At 49.9% G+C, this 18,073-nt stretch overlaps 1 protein-coding gene and 1 long non-coding RNA gene across 2 annotated transcripts in view; both read right to left on the reverse strand.

Annotated features, from left to right (window-relative positions):
* Window positions 1–15,533, reverse strand: part of LOC120323975 — a 35,355-nt gene extending 19,822 nt beyond the window's left edge. The window contains exon 1 of the long non-coding RNA XR_005564942.1: window positions 15,202–15,533. This is a non-coding gene — a long non-coding RNA (uncharacterized LOC120323975). The remainder of the gene's footprint in view (window positions 1–15,201) is intronic.
* A 721-nt stretch (window positions 15,534–16,254) lies between these two features.
* GP1BB (glycoprotein Ib platelet subunit beta) lies at window positions 16,255–17,938 on the reverse strand. Its single transcript, XM_027733158.2, has one exon. The coding sequence runs from the start codon at window positions 17,758–17,760 to the stop codon at window positions 17,146–17,148; it is 615 nt and encodes a 204-aa protein (XP_027588959.1). The 5' UTR covers window positions 17,761–17,938; the 3' UTR covers window positions 16,255–17,145.
* Window positions 17,939–18,073: the final 135 nt, after the last annotated feature.

Genomic DNA, 18,073 nt, shown 5'->3' on the forward strand with positions numbered 1-18,073 from the left:
AGAAGTTGCTGTAACTGTGCCCCTGGCCTATCAGGGGTTTTTACAGGACAGAAACACTGCTCTCTTAGCACAGCTTCAGCAGGGACAGCATGTGGGTTTCACACCCCACCAGTTCAGAAGAACAAGCACATTTGCTGGCAACCCTCCAGCTCCAGCCTGTCCCATACTCAACAGCTCAGGAGCACCCACAGCACAGGGAGTTGTACAAAACCCCACAGCCACAACACTGATTCCCACACAGGAAAGGTTGAATCAACCCCTCTAGACTGACCTGCTACCCTCCACCTTACAACAGGTTTAGCTCTTGGCCACCCACAGCAGTATTACATCCTCCTTGTTTGTTAGGGTGGCACTGGAGCCCTTTCCTGCCTTGGAGCCAGCTGACCTGGTGAGAGCCCTGCCTCCTCACCTGCAGTGCCTGTGCTCTGCGTGTAAACGTGCAGCACTGGCTGCACCCACACGTTGGGTGCCAAAGGTGAGCAGTGGCCTTGGTGTGTGCCCTGCAGGCCCAGGAGGTATGCACTGAAGGCACCAAAGGTGAGCAGTGGCCTTGGCGTGTGCCCTGCAGGCCCAGGAGGTATGCACTGAAGGCACCTGCTCTCAGGCTGCGGGAATGGCCCTGCAGGGCTCCATCAGAGCAGGCGATAACAGTCGCCACTTACCCAGGGACTGCAGCACACACAGGCGCTTTAACCAAGGGGGCACCAAGGAAAAGCACCTCCTCTTGCTTAACCTCTGCCACCCACAGCAAGTTAAGGGTGTTTCCTGACCTAGAACAACCAGTGCTGGTGGCAAAAGCTTGGTTTGTTGTCACAGAGCAAAGGCCAGAGCTTGCAATAAACTGTGCTTTCTAAAGCACTTTCCTGCGTGTTTTCCCTTTGGTGGCACTGCAGCATCTCCCCTTCCCAGGTGCCCTCTCCTGGACCAGACCTCAATTAACTCACAGCCTGAGGCTATAAATCAAGTCAATAAAAGGGGCTGTAAAATAAACACGAACAGGTCTTCCCCCTTCCATTCAAATGTACTGAAGTGGCAAAGCCTTTTTCCAAGTGGAGCTTAGACACCGTGTGCTTCACTGGCCTCACAAGAGGGGATCCAATGTGCTCACACTCTAATACAGGTGACCTGGTCACTGGGATGCAGGCAGCACTGTGAAGTGCCCCATGGCTTGGAGGTCAGCCTCAGGTCACTCATTCAGAGTTTCCATGGGGTGGACAGGTCTAATTTACAGCTCACAAGAGCTGGAAAAGATTTTAGAGATGGAGGTTAAATAAGCAATGTTGTTGGGTTTTATTAAAAGGCCAGGCCTACCAGAACATAAAAGCATCCATTTCATCCAACAGACCTACCTGACACCTCAAATAAGGAAGAAAAGTAGATCTTCAGCCTCTGAGCCAAAATCTGCTCCAAGGGATGCCCATGAGGTCAGTAAAGTTGGCTGCGTGACACTATCAACACAAAGGACTAAATTCTGCTGTCAAAGCAGCAGCCACGAGAACTGGGACCTTTTCTAAAAATTTATGGAGGAAGAGAACAGAGGATCTATAAACCATTGTTATTTGTAGTGCTCCAGTGTCTAAAGCTTCCAGCAGGAAACAGGGCCACAGCGTGTCAGGTGCTGTGAGCCACAGTGAGAGAAACCCCCTCCTCTGACCCAGTGAACCCCTGTCGGCAAGTGGGGGTAAGGAGATAGAGCAAGGAGAGCAGGGCTTTAGCCTGGTTCTCCTGATCCACCACGGCCCTGCATACCCTCACTGGGCAATGGAGCAGGATAACCCCTCCAAAGGAACAGGCCTTCAAAGTAGATGACCCAGTTTAGGGAAAGTTCTGCCTTTCAACCAACTCTCCGTGCTGCCCAGCAGCACAGCAGCCTCACTCCATCTTGTCTACAGAAGAGAAACCAGCTTTACTACCCCGAATCACTGCCAGCTCCCTCCATGCTCCAGAGCCTGCATCAAGCCTTTTTATAGCCTTAAAAGCCATATGGAACCTTGAAAGCCATCAAACACCTTCCTGGGTCAAAACTAGCAAAGTAATAGTAATTCCCCAAATCTTTGCACTACCACGCCCTTTGGAAATTTTCCATCTCCCTTGTAGCTCCTAATCCAGCCCCAGGGAGTGTCTAACTCAGACACAGACTGCTTGCTAGGACCTAAATCCTCAGCACATTACCATAAGGAAATGGATGAGGCAACTGTAGCCTGTTTTCATTAGCAGAGGGTCTAAAGCCTGTTCAGAACTGAGCTGCTCCTTGCACTAGAGAGTGAGTAAGCACGTGTGCCCGCACTCGTAGTGGAACAAGAAGGGTTAAAATCTTTGAGTCTGTCCTTTTGTGGCCACTCTTTCTGTGTTGATTGTAGGTTTGCAAAGAAGTGTTCATTCAGAGAAGCAGGTGAGGCATCTTTAGAGCCATGAGATGGATCAGAAGATATAGAAAAAAGGAGTTCAAGAGAGGAGGAAAAAGCTGAAGGAGACTGAAGCCTTCCTTCAGGTCTTTGTCCCTCCTCTATAAATGGGGAACTATGACAATGCTCCTGTAGTTTGTCCAGTTAATTATAGAACAATACCAGGACCGGGCTGTGATGGATTGGTGATTTACAAGATAGGAGTGTGAGAGCCAGAGAATGGTAATTACGCGGCGCTTCCACGCTGCCCATACAACTGCCTGTTTGACTAACACAAAGGATCCCTCAGATAAGCACCAGTGCCACACAGCCTGGGTAAACACCGGAGCTGGGCTTCACTCAGCCTCGAGGGGATGCCCCTTGTCCTGGAGAGGCACCAAGGGAGAAGGTGCAGCACTGGCAACTGCTCACCTTCACTGCAGGGCCTGGGTGCCCAGGACAGAGATAAGAATCACTGAAGCAAGGCCACAGACAGGGGACAATGGCCAGGCTTGGGCCACACAGCCATCCATCACTGGGGAGACAAAGCTGTTGTCAGCAGGGGCGGCCACATCCTCTAGGCATGTCACTTGTCAGGTGAGTTGGATGACAAACACGTCAAGGCTGACAAGGCCCTCCAGGGAGATGCCAAGAAAAGAAAGGCCATACAGGGATTGTTGCTACCCCACACCAGTGCCAGGAAAGACCACACTGCTCCATAGATTCCTTCCAGGTGACAAAAAGCATAACTCTCTTGATACTAGGTTTGATTTTTCTTAATTGAAAGATTTCTCCAGTAATTGAGGATGCAGCACTTTTCCTCAGCACAAGGGAGTATTGCAACTGCACAAATTAAAGCCCTTCACATATTCTGGCCAAAAAATCTAGGCTCAGAATACTCAGGGAAATTTTTTCCCTCTTTTCTTAATGACGTGAGCCTTTCCCTAGTTAAGGCCTCTGCGTACCCATACAAGAATCCCCACCTGCCTACAGCTCAGCCTGTACGTCCCAACTCCGTGGCTGGCCACTAAGTGACCCACGTGTGCTCCAGGTACTCCCTCACACAATAGAGGAACATGGGAGAGCACTGACAGCTGGACAGAGGGGTTGCAAGGGGAGAGAGCTGTAAGGTGGTATACACATCTCCTTCACACTTCATGCACATCCCTCATCATTACTTAAGGTTTGCCTGAGGAATAGGTTTTTTTGATGAGCCACTTCAGTGATTACTTTTATTTCAGACTAACACAGTAGCTCAGTTTGACTTCATGACCCACTCGAGCCTAATTGCTCAACAGTCCCTTGCATGAGTAGCTTCTATATATGTAGTTCCACCAAATCATCCACCTTGAGGGAACAAGCAAATTTCCATCAGTTCTGGCTTCCACATGAAAGTGATACAAGGAACAGCCTTTCCAAATTCACTACTGGCCAGAAGACAGGAATGAAACACATGTTTCTGATCATTTCAGAAGCTCCAAAAGGAGTCTGATTCAGAGAATGGGCAAGAGTTCGAAGGGGAAGAGGGAAAAAAACCACATGTCCTGTTTGAAGTGTAGGGTCTCATTTTTTTATTAAGCTGTCTTAGCCACTCTTAACACATGCACATGAAGTGTCAGCCAGGGCAACGTGCAGAGTAGTTCATGGTGCACATATTAGAAGCTATCACATCCCAGAGCTTGGAACTGCTGAATTCAGCAACATGGTCTGAGCTAATTGTAAAGAAATGTTAAAGTGGAGATGAAGGTCTGAACTGAGACTCACAAATACCAAAGCTTACAGTGGGGTACATCTCAAATTATAACCTGCCCTCTCTCCTTTCTTTCTCCTCACTGCAGCTCCTGGGACTTTCCTTCCCTGTGTCATGTTTGGTGACTTTTTGCTTATTTTTCTGCAGTCGGGAGAGATGCCACAAACCTGGAGCTGGGCCCTTCCACCCATTAATCAAAAGGTACAAGTGCTCTGCAGGGAGACAAAACCTCTGTGTGTTTTCTCTGATATTTCTGGAGCACGGCATGGAGGGCAGGGGGGCTGGGCCAAGGATCCCTAGTTAGATTAACATTTTATTCAGAGACCTATTAATCAAAGTCAGAAGTGGCATGAAGCAGCACCAAGGGAGAAAAATAGCTGGACAATCAAGGTCCTTTCAAAAAAAGAAAAAAACCAACCAACCACACAACAAAAAAACCCTCTCAGCTTGTCCTGATTTACTGCAACTCACAGAACTAGATGGGAGGGGGGGCATTTGCAGCCTCTATCCAAACAGGAGCAGACCATACAGGTAAATTCTGGCTTTTGTCACATTAAGCAAACAACTCTCTGTACCCTGCCCCTAGCACCAGTCAAAAAGGTCCCTATCTTTCTTTCTCCAGAGCATAACATGCTTTCATGCAAGCTTATACTTTTTAATTATTATTTTTGGAAGACTACACAATTAGACTTCTTTTTCTTACAAGGAAAGACAGGCACAGTTAACGGGAACAGGTCTGGCCAGCGCTCTGCAGGGCCTTTTGGGGAGGAGACCAATGACCTTGTAGAGCCTGATACCCACAGGAGTCAGGCATGTACGTGCTGGAGACTGAACAAGCCCGTGTTTGTTCCCCCGGCACCAGCACTGACTCATCACAGGATGAAGCACAGTGACACAGACCTGGAAACACAAAGATGCACTGGGCATAGGGCAAAAGGGGTACTTTGTTTTAAGATAAAGATCAGCCAGGGAAGAATTCAACAGTTTGCCCCAAGAACTCAGCCATTGAAGCCCCACACGTTTCAGTGAGAGTCCAGTCAATCCTTGACCTCTGTGTCCACAGGCTGCTGGAGAGCAGTACCTATGGAAATCAAGGCACAGGAGGGTCCCTGCGGCCCAAAAGGGTGATGGCATCAAGAATGTTATTCTGTAGGGGCTTGGCCAGTGGTACCACATAAATTAAACAGATCCCAGAGGAAAACCTTGTGCTTTCCTCTGAAAGTAGGGCAAGCCTCCTGGAGGAGAGAGGACAAGGACTAAGCTGGACAGAAACATTATGACCAGTCATGCCAAGCAGTTCCTGGGAAACTATGCCAGCTGCCTTATACAAAGACAACTCTGCCACAAGGAAAGAGAGACTTGGCTCTTTCTCAGAGGAGATGGGAAAAACTGTACGTGTGCATTGTCTGCCCAGGAACAGCCAAGGCATCTCCAGCAGCTTTGGGTTGGTTTTCTCTCATGGCACGTTCCTGGCAGCTGCTGACAGAAAGGAACCTTAGGGAACTTGATCCTTTCTCTCTTCCTCAGGCTTCTGCCCCCTCCAATCCCAGAACACAAGTATATGGAGGAAGAAACAGATTCTTCCTGTACTGATACACAAGACGCCAGGCAAAGAGAGGCTTGTGGAATGCACAGCCCAATGGATCTTGTTTCCCAGAATGACTGGCCTGGCCTTAGCTGAAGGTTAATTAACTCTGGCAGCTCAGGGCTGGAAAATGTCCACTTCATGCATTGGAGTGCCTGGCCACGGGTGAAGAGAGGGCCAGGCAAACCATAGGGGCAAAGGTCCATCTGCAGACACGTATGAAAAGCTTGGCTGGGCTCGTGCCTGGGTCCGGTGGGAGGAACACAAGAAAGATTCAGCCAACTGCTGCAGCCAGAGCAGGGTCTTGTGGGTGCAAAAGGAGAACAACAAAACCACAAAAGAGCTGGAAAAACACAGCCATGCCAGGCGTAGGTGGAGACACGTTATCTTATGGGGCAGGCACGCACTCTGCCCTCCCTCCTCTGAGCATCACAACTGCCTCTGCACCTCAGCTCCAGGAGAAATGGCTGAGGGCTCCAAGGGGCTTGGAGGTACATCCCTCAGGGGGTGCTGGGGTTCACAAGCAGGGAAGCAGAGTGCATCACTGCAGCATAGCAGAAAGAAATGAAGTTATTCCAAGGCCACGCAGACCTGATGAAAGCAGGATTTGGCTTCCCTTGGACACTGAAAGAGGACACTGTCCTGTATCTCTGTGTACACTTGAATGAAGTGTGTTTGAGGCTGGAGACCTCTGTTCCCATTGCTAGTTCTACACCTTGACAGACTGTAGGATACACTTCATGCTCAACAAGACCAAAGTCAGAAAGATCTCTTCCCAGTGTAGCAGCTCCCAATGGCACCACACATCAAAAAATGCCCTTGTTCCCTGTCATTCCTGCAGCACTGAGGATCTGAGTATTTTGACAAGACTCATGGTAGCATTTTACAAGACTTCTGTAAGGTGGCAGCAGCTGCCCACCTAAGCCCAGGGTCTGGAGACAGACACTGCTCCCAAGACCCTGGATCAGCCTGTAACATCAACTCTTCCAGCCTCTGACTTACTAAAACCTAGAAGGAACTTGGTGATTAACTTATCCATGAAGAACAGGAGAACATGGTTCCTTCTCCTCCAGTGTGCAAGTTATTGAGAAGAAAGCAAGGAAGATCTATTTGCAAGACAGACACCTTGGGCTGCGCATCCTTCCCTCCTACTTCCCAGCAAGCTGGTGTGAGATGCAGGGGTGGTTCTGGCCCAGCTTTGCTGCTGACCTCTTCTGGGAGAGCAGGCTCTCTTTCCCTGTTTCAGTTCCTCTATCTTTGCAATAGACGTAGCAACTGGGATCCAGCTTGGCAAAGCCCTCCAAGGTCTGCTGATGAGAAGTATCCCCGAGAAAGACAGTCTTATTTTACTAATTGTGTTCCTCCCACTTCCTAAAACAGGAGGTTCAGAGCAAGGTAGGTAAAGGATGAACAGTGCCTGGAGCCATTTTAAAGTGCCCAACCATCCAAAAGGTAAGAGACCAAATTCTCTATGCTGTGTTAGGATGGAACAAGGAGCAATCTGCTTGGGAAAGCCTCTGTGTAGCAAAAGGATGGCGAGAAATTAACGGAGACTTTCTGTGATTCCTTGGCTTGCTACTCAAGATAAGTATCATAGCCTTAAATATTTGAGGGAAATACTAAACCTAAACAAACTAAAGTAAGGTTCAAACTGAATTGTTTGCAAAGAATAGGGAAGGAAAAGAGAAGGAATAGAGGCCAGGAGGCATTGGACAAGCCAAGGAAAACATTTTGAGAAGACCATGCCACTTAGTGCAGTCAAATGTATTTCAAAAGCAAAGAAATAGTTTTTCAGAAGTTATTGCATAGCCAAGCTGTAGGCAGGAGGTATTACATTGCCCCTGCTTTGAACCAGATACATCCTCTCCTTCTGCCCAGCATTTTTCACTCACAAATCTCAAAGCACTTACAGATGTTCAAACTTAGCATACTTCCGAGATTAACTTAATAGATTAAGTTTCTTGATAACTCTACTCAATCAAATAGACTTCAGCTCACAAAGTCCCTCAAAAGCTGCTTTGCTGTGAAGCTTCAGGGTGCCTCATGGCACCCACAAGTTCTACTGCTTTTCTCTCCATTCCAAGCTTAAGTACAGCAGCGCCAATGTATTTTATGTTTTATTTTATGTACAGTTTGGCACACACTGACTTGGGTACAGCAACTCCAACAGAAGAGCCTCCCTTTCCTGCTGTGCCGGACTCTGAACCAGGGCTGGATTAGCCAGGAAGGTAGGAGGGCAGGGCAGGAGGAGCAGAAAGTCAAGACAGGCAAGGAAATCCTGGCATTCCTCTCTGAGCCTGAAACCAGATCCTCCCTCCTCTGTTATTCTTGCCACTCATTCTCCATCTGTAGGAATTGCTGAGGAGACAACTAGGCCAGCTCAGTAGGCAACTGCTGCTTCAGCATTTGTAAATACTCAGTAATCAGCCCAGATCAACCTCCTTGTTGCCAGGAAACTGCCCCTCAGGTCTAGCCCTTTTTTCTGCTCACTCCTGGTCATGTGCATAGACTTCAATCTCTTCATCCTGAGGGCTGTTTGCTGTCACATTGCTTTGAGACTGGTAGCACTGGTGCTAAACTCTGCAGTGAGGTTCTTCCTCCCTAGCCGAGCAAGGAAACCTCTTCCAGGCAGCTCACAACAGGGAAAGCTTCCACATGCCTGCCAGGGACCTCTTCAGCTTCGTAGTGCTCAGCTCAGACCTTCCTTGCTCAGGGAAGCCAAGGGGAAACTGCCAAGTGAACAGCCCATCTCATTCCATATGAGGAACATGGGGAAATCCACTCATGGCCCAAGGATCAGGAGAACTGCTCCAGAGAAGGGTACAAGATAGTGCCCCAGGCTGTAGTAAGTTATCCCTTCTAATGGGCAGTCATTAAAACCAGGGCACAGTTAACACCATGCTCTGCTGGCTCTGACAGCAGGAGGGAGAGCAGTTCCACACAACCTCTCAGCTTCACAGGCCTCTTGTCCTGGCACAGCCGTCCATCTCCACACCAGCCTACACCACGCTGCAGGTGCCACCGCAGAGGGACGCGGGGACCTGGCAGGGTGCAGCGCTGACTGTGCAGACCCGGGCCCAGCATCACAGCCCACGTGCCTCCCTCACCCAGCACAGCCCCAGGAGGCGTCAGCCCAGCAGCTCTGGGGCTGCAGCTGCTCACAGCAGGCAGGGAGCCGTGGCCCTTGACTGCACTAGTGCCAGGCCGTGTCTGTGCTGGAGCAGCCATCGGGATTCCCGCCTGCTCCCTTCCCTTCCATGCAAAAGGCTGCCTTCTGCCCTGCCCTCCTACCCCAGCAGAAGCTCCTGTTTGATATGCACTCCAGCTGCTTCCCAACAGAGGAGATGTTCCCTCTCTGACTGACACTTCCTTTGAAATAAGAGAAACACAGCAGGCGCTGGACTCCCAGTGTGTCAACATGTGCAGCTCAGCTCAGCACCTCCGGGGTCCTGGGAGCCCTTCCAAGACCTGCTGGATCACTGTGGTTCATCAACTCTCAGCCTCTGAACAATAAAACTCTTCTGCTTTCCAGGGGAGAAACCCCAAATGCTGTCAGCCCTGGACTGCTTCCATCAGGTGGATCCCCTCACACAGCAAAGCAAAATCAAAGCTGTATCTTAGGCAGGATCCAGCCTCTTGCAGGAGGATTTACACCACAGAAGCTTGTGGGACCATGACCATAAGCCACCTCTTCTCAGCAGCCCCCGAGGCCATGAGGTCACTGGTAGTCCCACTAACAAAGATCATTTACCCCAACCTCCTGTTCACTCTGTCCCACCTCACACAATGAAAGACACTTCAGCAGACAGACCCTCTTCACTGTGCAAGATACAAAGCTAGTGGAAACCATTCCGTGAACTATTCTTTTAATATGAAATCCCCAACTTGGCAAGACCAAGGAACAGTTGGTATAAGAATCTATTTTTAAGACATGGATTAAAAAACCATATAAATCAGTGGACTTGTTTAGATGTCTGTTTTCCAGTTAACAAATACCGAAGCTCCAAGTTTTGGATTAGAGTTATTTTTCATTTAGAAAGTTGTGTGTTGCTAGTAGGCAGGAGGATAAGCATGAAGATGAATGCACCAGTTGTATGCTCTGAGTTTCAGCTGAATCATTTCCAAGATAGATTTTTTTTTCCTCTAAGATGGGAAACATCCGAGATAATTTCCCATCCCACATGGATTTCACAATTTCCCATCCCTGGGAACGCAAAGTGCCTAGCACATGGGGCCCCGCAGACATCTACAGATAAAGGCAAAGGAAGGTAGGAATGCTGGAAACTCACAGACAAACAGGGATTGAAATTACATGCTAATTTTTCCACAGCTAATTACGCACTGGAACGAGTTTAGGGAACACAGTGCTTGACTTTCACCCCAATTTCCTCTCATTTTGACAAGACTCAGATGCTTTCTGTAGTTTCAGAAATACTTGCCTTACTGTACATAACTAATGTTACACTACCAAGACATGCATAATCCAGTGCCCTTGCCCCAGAGCTGAGCCTTCCTGCCCTGGATCTCCTTAAAGCAATTCCCCTTGGCAGTGTGTGTGCACAGCCCAGCACACACTCCAAAGGCTCCTTCAGGGAACCCTGGCTTTACTGAAGTCAAGGCACAACAGAGCAGCGCCAGGATTTCACTCCACTGCCTTCAGGTTTCACACATTTTCAGCAGTTGTGTCTCTAAATCACTTTTTCCCTGCACACCTGAAACAGAAAGCAGGGCTTGGATTATTGCCCCCCACAGAGCTGACTGTCCCAGAGCATGAACACCACCACAGAGCTCGAACCGCGCTGCACGAACGCGGAGCCTTCTCTGAGATCCACACAGGAAAATACACCTCGGGATAGCTTTTCAAGTTACAGACAATGCAAGTCCCTCTCTCTCCACCTTTACCTGATGTAAGCATCACTCTTTACTGCTCTCCATGTGCCTGCCTCACTCAACACAGAAACAGAGAACATTACAGACTTTTTTTTTTGCTCAGGCCAAACTCAGCAATGGACAGATATAAAACACTACCTGAAGTGCTGTAGGAAACCACAGGGGACTGCACACGGAAATTCACGTGCAGCACTTGGAGGGAGTTTCCTTTCGTTTAGGGGTAGGCAGCACAGAAATGACAATGTTGCTTCTTGCACTCTTGCAAGTCTCAGGCAAAAAGGAAAAGAAGTAAAGGGATCATTAAAATGTCATTCTTGACGGATAGGTGCAAGAAGGAATGACAGGAGAGGAAGTAATCAAGAACACCAACGTCTTGCTTTCAAAGCCTCCCGCACTGGATCATCAAAATAATCAGTGTGGTGGTTTTGGTGCAGCTCTGCCACCAGAGAACTAAACATGGGAAAGCAGCACGCTGTGTTTTATGCACAACTTGAGAAATGCTGACAGCAGTGACAAGGGTGGGGGAGAGCAGGTACCAAGAGAACAGGCAGCAGCCCCCAGCAGAGCTGAGGACAAGGGCAGAAGGACACCACTAGTTTGGTTTGAAGGGAGCAGCCAGCCCAGGGCAGAGGCTTTGGAGTGGACCTGGAGAGAAGTGTTACAAGGCAGAAGAACATGTCCAGCTGTGCAGGGAAACTGCCCTTTGCTTTGTAGGTTTTAATGTGGACAAACTCCCTGCGGCACATGGGGATTTATGGAAACTAAATATGAAGCCCAAGTCCCACTGACTGTCATTTTGTCTCATGTCCCCACAGAACAAAGACTTCATCTTTTACCTCCCTTCTCTCTCTCTGCAGGAATCCAGGCTGACCTAATAGGAAGATTCACCTGAGAAAGGTACAAAACAGCCTGGGGAAAAGCCTTCATTTCACCAGCAGGTTCATTCACAGAGATCACAACACAGCACATAAGGGGGCCATTGTTTCTGGAATAAAATCTCCATTTGAGCTCTCTTCTTTGGCCATGATCAATGGGAGGGAATTAAAGTCTCATCCTGGGAAAAAAACCATCTTGCTAACACTGTGTTGAAAGATCAGGTAATGGAGATGCAGAGCAAATGTGGGCACCCACAGCAACCCTTGGTGAGCTTGAGAATGCCGGAGGTAAAAGGACCTGGTGAAAAAAGCTCCCCAAACACAGGCACAGCTCTTATCGTATCCCATGAGAGACAAGCAAGCCAAGGGCTATGATTCCTAACAGGAGATGTTGGTGTTTCACAGTATTTGGATCCAGGTTTCAGCTCCCCACAGCTCCTCCCAGTGCAGAGGCATTTAAATCCCCTGGGTGCTTACACAGCTGCCTGTTCAGCCCCTGCATTTTCTGTCCCATGGACACACAGAGCCAACCCCAGTAACTTTGAGCTGTTCTGCACCTCTGTCCTACCTACCCCTGGGTATTCTCAGAACACTCACCTCTCACCTGTCCTCCAGGCACCTTCCCACCTCCAACAGGCACGTCAGTGGGAACCCACTGCTCTCACCGCTCAGTGATTATGAGCAACGGCATTTTCCACCACCTGCCAAAGGATGGACTTCCACCCTCCAAAGATCATCAGACAGAGAACCAACACTATTTCCATCACAGCCATAGCACCATAATGGCCACCTTCCTCTTCCTCTCTGTTTTAGTCTGATGCTTTGAAACAAGAAGAAGAAAGAACTGTTTAAACTAGTAGTTACAGGTTCAAAAAGCAATGTTGCAGTGTCTGCTGTTTGGGCAGCTAAGTCTGGAGCATCCCTGTCAGCCTCTGGGCAGACACACATCACACTTGCCTTCATCCTGTCCCAGGCCCACATCTCACTTTGATTTTACAAGTACAAGCAGACAGGAGATTCAAAGCGATTTGCTGCCCTCTCCCGAGCAAGCCCCGGTGACGAGGCAGCACGGCAGAGGCTCTGCAGACAGACTGTCCTCTGGTGAGCACAGCTGTTCCCCTGCAAAAGGAATGGCATTGCTGGGGCACCACACAGCTGTGCCAGGGCAGATTGGAAATGATCATCAGCTGTTACAGACAGGAAAGGAGATCAGCTACACAGCCTGAACCATCAGGTATCCACAGAGGGCGTTCCTGGCATTTTGGTTTCATAACTCTCAGGTTAATCCTCCTCTGTGGAAATACAAAGAAATACCTCCCAGCATATTCTGTCCTCCATAGTCACAAACATTTCAGAGCAGAAGCAGACCACGAGACATATAAAGAAACAGAAAAAAAATTACTTGTAGATTTGAGTGATTTAAGGTGGGTTTTTTGGACTAAACCCACTTAAATCTTTTATGTCCACCAGCAGTGCTCTATCCTGTCCTTCCAGGGAGTACAGAGCTTTATCTAGACATTCAGTATGTACACACATACCATCTTCAGAACAAACCTTAACACTGCAACCTGCTGCTTTCAAGGCACTTCTCCAAGACAACTAATCATTTGCAGAAATCTGTTAAATTAGACTGTGGTCTCTGTTAAAGCCCTCCAAAACCAGGCCTATGAGCCTGAGCCTCTGTTTTTATATGGAAATATACAAAAAACAATGTAAAAGTCACTTCTAAAAATTCCTAAAATAGTTCTCTCATGTACCCCAGGACAGACAAGATGTCCCATGCTGTGGAATCAACACTGCTTTTCTTGGCACTCTCTCTGGGATGCTCTGCAGTGGATGATAACAAGTCGTTCTCTACATGTACAAATGTGATTATTTTCACCACACTCACAAGGGTGCAGAACCTGTGAAAGTGTATATAAAACAACAGGGGTGGGTTCCCAGGGTGGGACCCAGGCAATCTGTAAGCAAGCACCTGCAGCAATCTTGAAGCAAAACAGAACCACTGTCACCACACGGTACAGGGACTGACAAACAGGTTCTCAGTTGGATTATGGGCTAAAATTCTCTAAGCTCCAATATCAGCTTGCTCTGCTTTCAAGCCTTCTTTTACTCTGCAAAACATACAGAAGTCACCATGAAACAAGGTATTTGAGAGAAGAAAGAATCAGTGTGCCTTTCCCAATGTCACCTACCAACCATTTGGTCCTTCACTTAGGAAGTGCTGACCTGCTTTTTAGACACCTCACGTTTGGAGCTCTGCATCATGAAGGCTGCAAACACTTTGGTCTGGTCTCTCAGGGTTTTTGAACCTGATAACTCTGAGAGAAAGGAGCTGTTTGGAAGCATCTGAACCCTTGGCAATGCAGCAGCCTGTCCAGCAGGCATGGCAGCCCAATCCTGCACACCCAGGGGTTGGATTGGCCTCGATACTGAAAAGTTATTTCCAAAGCCAGCTTAATAGCTTGCATTTATCTTTGTCATATTTCACTTCTACTTCCCCTTTGAAGCCTCTGTGCAGCCTTGGACAGTCCCTCCCTTCAGAAAGAAAACCGGTTCTCCCTTTAGAGGCATCCCAGCAGATCCTCCACTGGCCAGCAGAGCAGGAAAGCATCTGTGACATGCAGCTTCCTGAGCCAGGAGAAGCCAAGCCATGCAGGCTCTAGATTTATGGATTAGACATGCTGCCATGGCACACAAATCACTCTGTGCTCAGTGCAATTCATTAGCACGTTGCTATGGCTGGTCGCATTCCCCACATTTTGGCAAACGATGCCAAAAAGGCTTTTTACCTTTCACGTGCCAAGACTGAACAACGCAGAGTCAGGACCCCTTCCTGCCTCCTCCCCGGGGAAGTGAAACCAAAGTCAGCAGTTGTTCTGTCTGTGGGCAAACTGAGCCCTGAGGGTTTTCCAGCACCCCACGGCAGTGCTGACAGGCTGAGCAGCCACAGGGCTGGGATTGTGCCTGCTCCCAGTCCAGCCTGTCCTGGCAAATGAACCTGTGCTGCTGGCACTGTCAGTACTGCCCACGGCCACCAACAACACCCTCCAACCCGGGGACATTCAGCTGAAAATCCGCAGGCAAGCCCAGGGAATCATTCTGCCACACCAGCAAAGCACCGGGAAAGAAAAGGCCTGTTACCTGCCTACCATGTATCAGTAAAGAACTTCAACAACAGGCATAAACCACTAACATAACGGTATAATTGACCTAAAGGAATAAGAAGGAAGGGGTGAAAGGAAGATGGGGTTTTTGCTACTTCCTTACACTGCTGCATCTCGATTCTGGGAAAAGGACAACGGGGGAGGAACAAGCCAGAAAACTGGCTTTCCATTCCTATGGAAAGGTTGTTCCTCGGGGAGGGAAAAATAATTAAAAAAAAAAACCAACAGTACTTAAAAATCAGGGATTTGAGAGTGCTGGGGGCCTCATGGAGCAGCAGTGTGGACCTCTCCACAGAGCAGGCTCTTGGTGGAGCCGTGTCCCCCCTCAGAGATCATGGTCCTGGGGACACCGTGGGGGATACGGATACGTTGTCTAAGGTCCAGCAAGGTGCAAACCTCAGAAGAAAACACAAATCTGAGCTGGACCCCATTTTCTTGAGTGCCAGTGCTACACTCAGGCCAACACCGCAGGGGTCAGTGCTGGAGGGACACGGGCAAAGCAAGGAAACGGCAGAAAGAGACCCCCGGGGCGGAGCCCCGTGTCACTCACCTCAGCCAGGCTGGCCCGGCGCTCACAGCGCGGGGAAGGTCCTCCTCAGCCCCCGACACCGCCGCCGGGGAGGGGCCGCACCCTCACGAGGGCTCCGTCCGTCCGTCTGTCCGTCCGTCTGTCCGTGAGGGGCCGCACCCTCACAGGGGCTCCGCCCGCCCGAGCTCTGCGGCCTTTCGCTGCAGCACCTGGGGCGGGTGGGCTCGCGCGGCCCCTGAGCCCAGCTGGAGCCTGAGGCACAGACACCACAGGGCTCCCTTTGACCTCAGAGAGCCCCGGAGCGGCCCCTCTCGGCCCCTCACGGCCCCTCTCGGCCCCTCTCGGCCCCTCACGGTCCCTCACGGTCCCTCACGGTCCCTCACGGCTCTCGCGCCCCTCACGCCCTCGTGCCGCAGGCGCGGCCGGGCAGGGCCGCGCGGGCCCTTCCGGAGCGCGAGGCGGCTGCGGCTGCTCCGGCGCTGCGCCGTGTCCAGTCACTGTCCCGCGTCCCGTCACTGTCCCCGTGTCCAGTCACTGTCCCGCGTCCCGTCACTGTCCCCGTGTCCAGTCACTGTCCCGCGTCCCATCACTGTCCCCGTGTCCAGTCACTGTCCCGCGTCCCATCACTGTCCCCGCATCCCATCACTGCCCCGTGTCCCGTCACTGCCCCGTGTCCCATCACTGTCCCCAGCCGCGGTGCCCCCGGCCAAGGAGCTCTTTGTGTGTGACCTGGGGCTCCTGGAAGGGACAGGAACCCCCGCGACTGGGGCTGGAGACCGAGGGAATGGGGCATTCACCTGCTGGTCACCCCACAGCCGTGCTGGCCCCACCAAACGCCCTCTCCTTTCCAGCCACATCATTAAGCCATAAGCAGCCACTCAGAAGCCCTCGGAAAAACTCCCCATTTCCCTGGGCCGTGGTGGAACAGCAGCTGCCAAAGCTTAACCCGACAAAGCACTCGGCAACAGCTCCACGTGCCCCGGGGTTTGCTCTGCCTGGCACGGTCTGAGCGTGAGGAACTCTGGGGGCACAACAGCATGCAAGATACCCAGTGTAGAATAGAGAAATAAGCTGTTTACACCAACAGGCATCATTATTTTATTTCATTTTTGCTTCATTTCAAAAATAATTAAGGGACACTATAACCAGCAGTAGGCACATCAGTGGGGTTTGCAGTTTGAGCCTCTAAAGACCAGATCTCTCATGCCAAGTGCTGTTACAGGCACAGCCAGAGCGAGCCACTGGTCTCAACAACTCTTGGCTTCAGGATGAATATCTCAAAAGCATTCAGGGCCCCAGTCTCACTCACCTGAAGTCAGTATTAAAACTGTAAGAAGATTAAAAGGAATGCAAACAGGATAAAATAGGTGGGCTTCTAAACATTCCCTCCCTCCCTCAGAAGAAGAACATTGGAAAAGATGCATCAAGCAGGAAGAAATTTTTTTTCTCTTTTACTGATGGCGAAACCATGGCAGGAGAAGACTAAGTCACTTGGCCAAAGATTCTAAGGCAGTCTGTGGTAACATGAGAAAACTGTATTTCTGCATTGTCTTAGTCCAGTACCTTAACTGTTCACTGCCCACCTCTGTCCTCACCTGACCCAACACAACCAGAAGTATCGTGGGAAGTGTGGCTGAAATACTGTAGCATAGGAGGGATCAAGCTCTGTAGCCTTTAGGACCTTGTGAGCCATTTGAGTCAGTTCTGGTCACTGTAGTTTATGATTTCTTTAATCTACCAAACCAGAGCCACGTCCAGCTCAGCAAAGCAATCAACATCATGCTAAAGAGTTCAAAGCATTAAGAAACCCACAAGATTGGTTCTTTAGGAACACAGGCAAGTGTCTGATAGTTCAAGTCCTGCTTTGGACTGCAGTCAGGGTCAGATGTCTGCTCTGGGTATCACAAACCACAGGGGCTTGGCACTTCATCCCCCCAGAGGAGGAGGGTCTTCAGTCTTGGGATGTTAATCATTGTCGTAGGGGTTTCTTGAAGAAGATACCCAAGGGTCAACCTGCTGGTGCAGTTCTCGGGTGGTGCTCCGGGCTTCAGCGGTCATCCTCCGAAATTTCTGCAGGTAAACAATGATGAAGATAACCAAGATACCCTGGAGGAAAAGGAGGATGAAGAGACAGAGCTGAGAGAGGAGAGCCAGGCTGCAGTACCAGTACTGGCACGTGGAGTTGACCTCGTCCTCTGTCAGGTAGGCAATGACCCGGTGCTGCAGGTGGCTCGGGGAGCTGCACCTCACATCCCGGTACAGGGTGCGGTTCTGCTGCCACTGCAGCCAGGAGCGCAGGTACAGGATGTCACAGGTGCATTCCCAAGGGTTGCCCTGCAGGTACACTACCTGCAGGCTCTTCAGGTTGTCAAAGAGCCCATTGGGAATAGAGGTGAGCCTGTTGTAACCGAGGTGGATAATTTCGGCTGAAGGACGGAAGGCAACGGGCAGGTTTGCTACAGTGAGGTCTTTTGAGGTGCAGTCAATAATGGTGGTGGTACACTTGCATGGCACAGGGCAGGTGGGTATCACGAGCGGGAGGAAGCCAAGCAGGGACAAGAAGAGAATTCCCCTGTTCATCTTCACCTGCAAACACTTCCCTGGTGAGACTGAATGAGGTGAAGACCAGGCAAGTAGACACCACACACTCCAGGACTGACACCGCAGCCCCAGGTCTTTTGTTGGTTTGTTCTGAGGATGAGTTCCTAAAGTTGGGTGAATTTGGTGTCCTTCACAGGAGGTGTGAGAGCTCTGAAAAGAACAAAGTTAAAAGAGATGTGCAAAATCTTGGTCTCTCTTTACAGGAGAGAGAATGTTCCTGGTCTTCCAACCCTGTATTTGAGGAGGGATATGAACACATAGCTACTGGGAGGCTTAGCTGCAGCCATCAAAT

This window comes from Pipra filicauda, unplaced genomic scaffold (genome assembly GCF_003945595.2).
Source record: "Pipra filicauda isolate LSUMZ 115617 unplaced genomic scaffold, ASM394559v2 scaffold391_size691406_pilon, whole genome shotgun sequence".
Lineage (NCBI taxonomy): Eukaryota > Metazoa > Chordata > Aves > Passeriformes > Pipridae > Pipra > Pipra filicauda.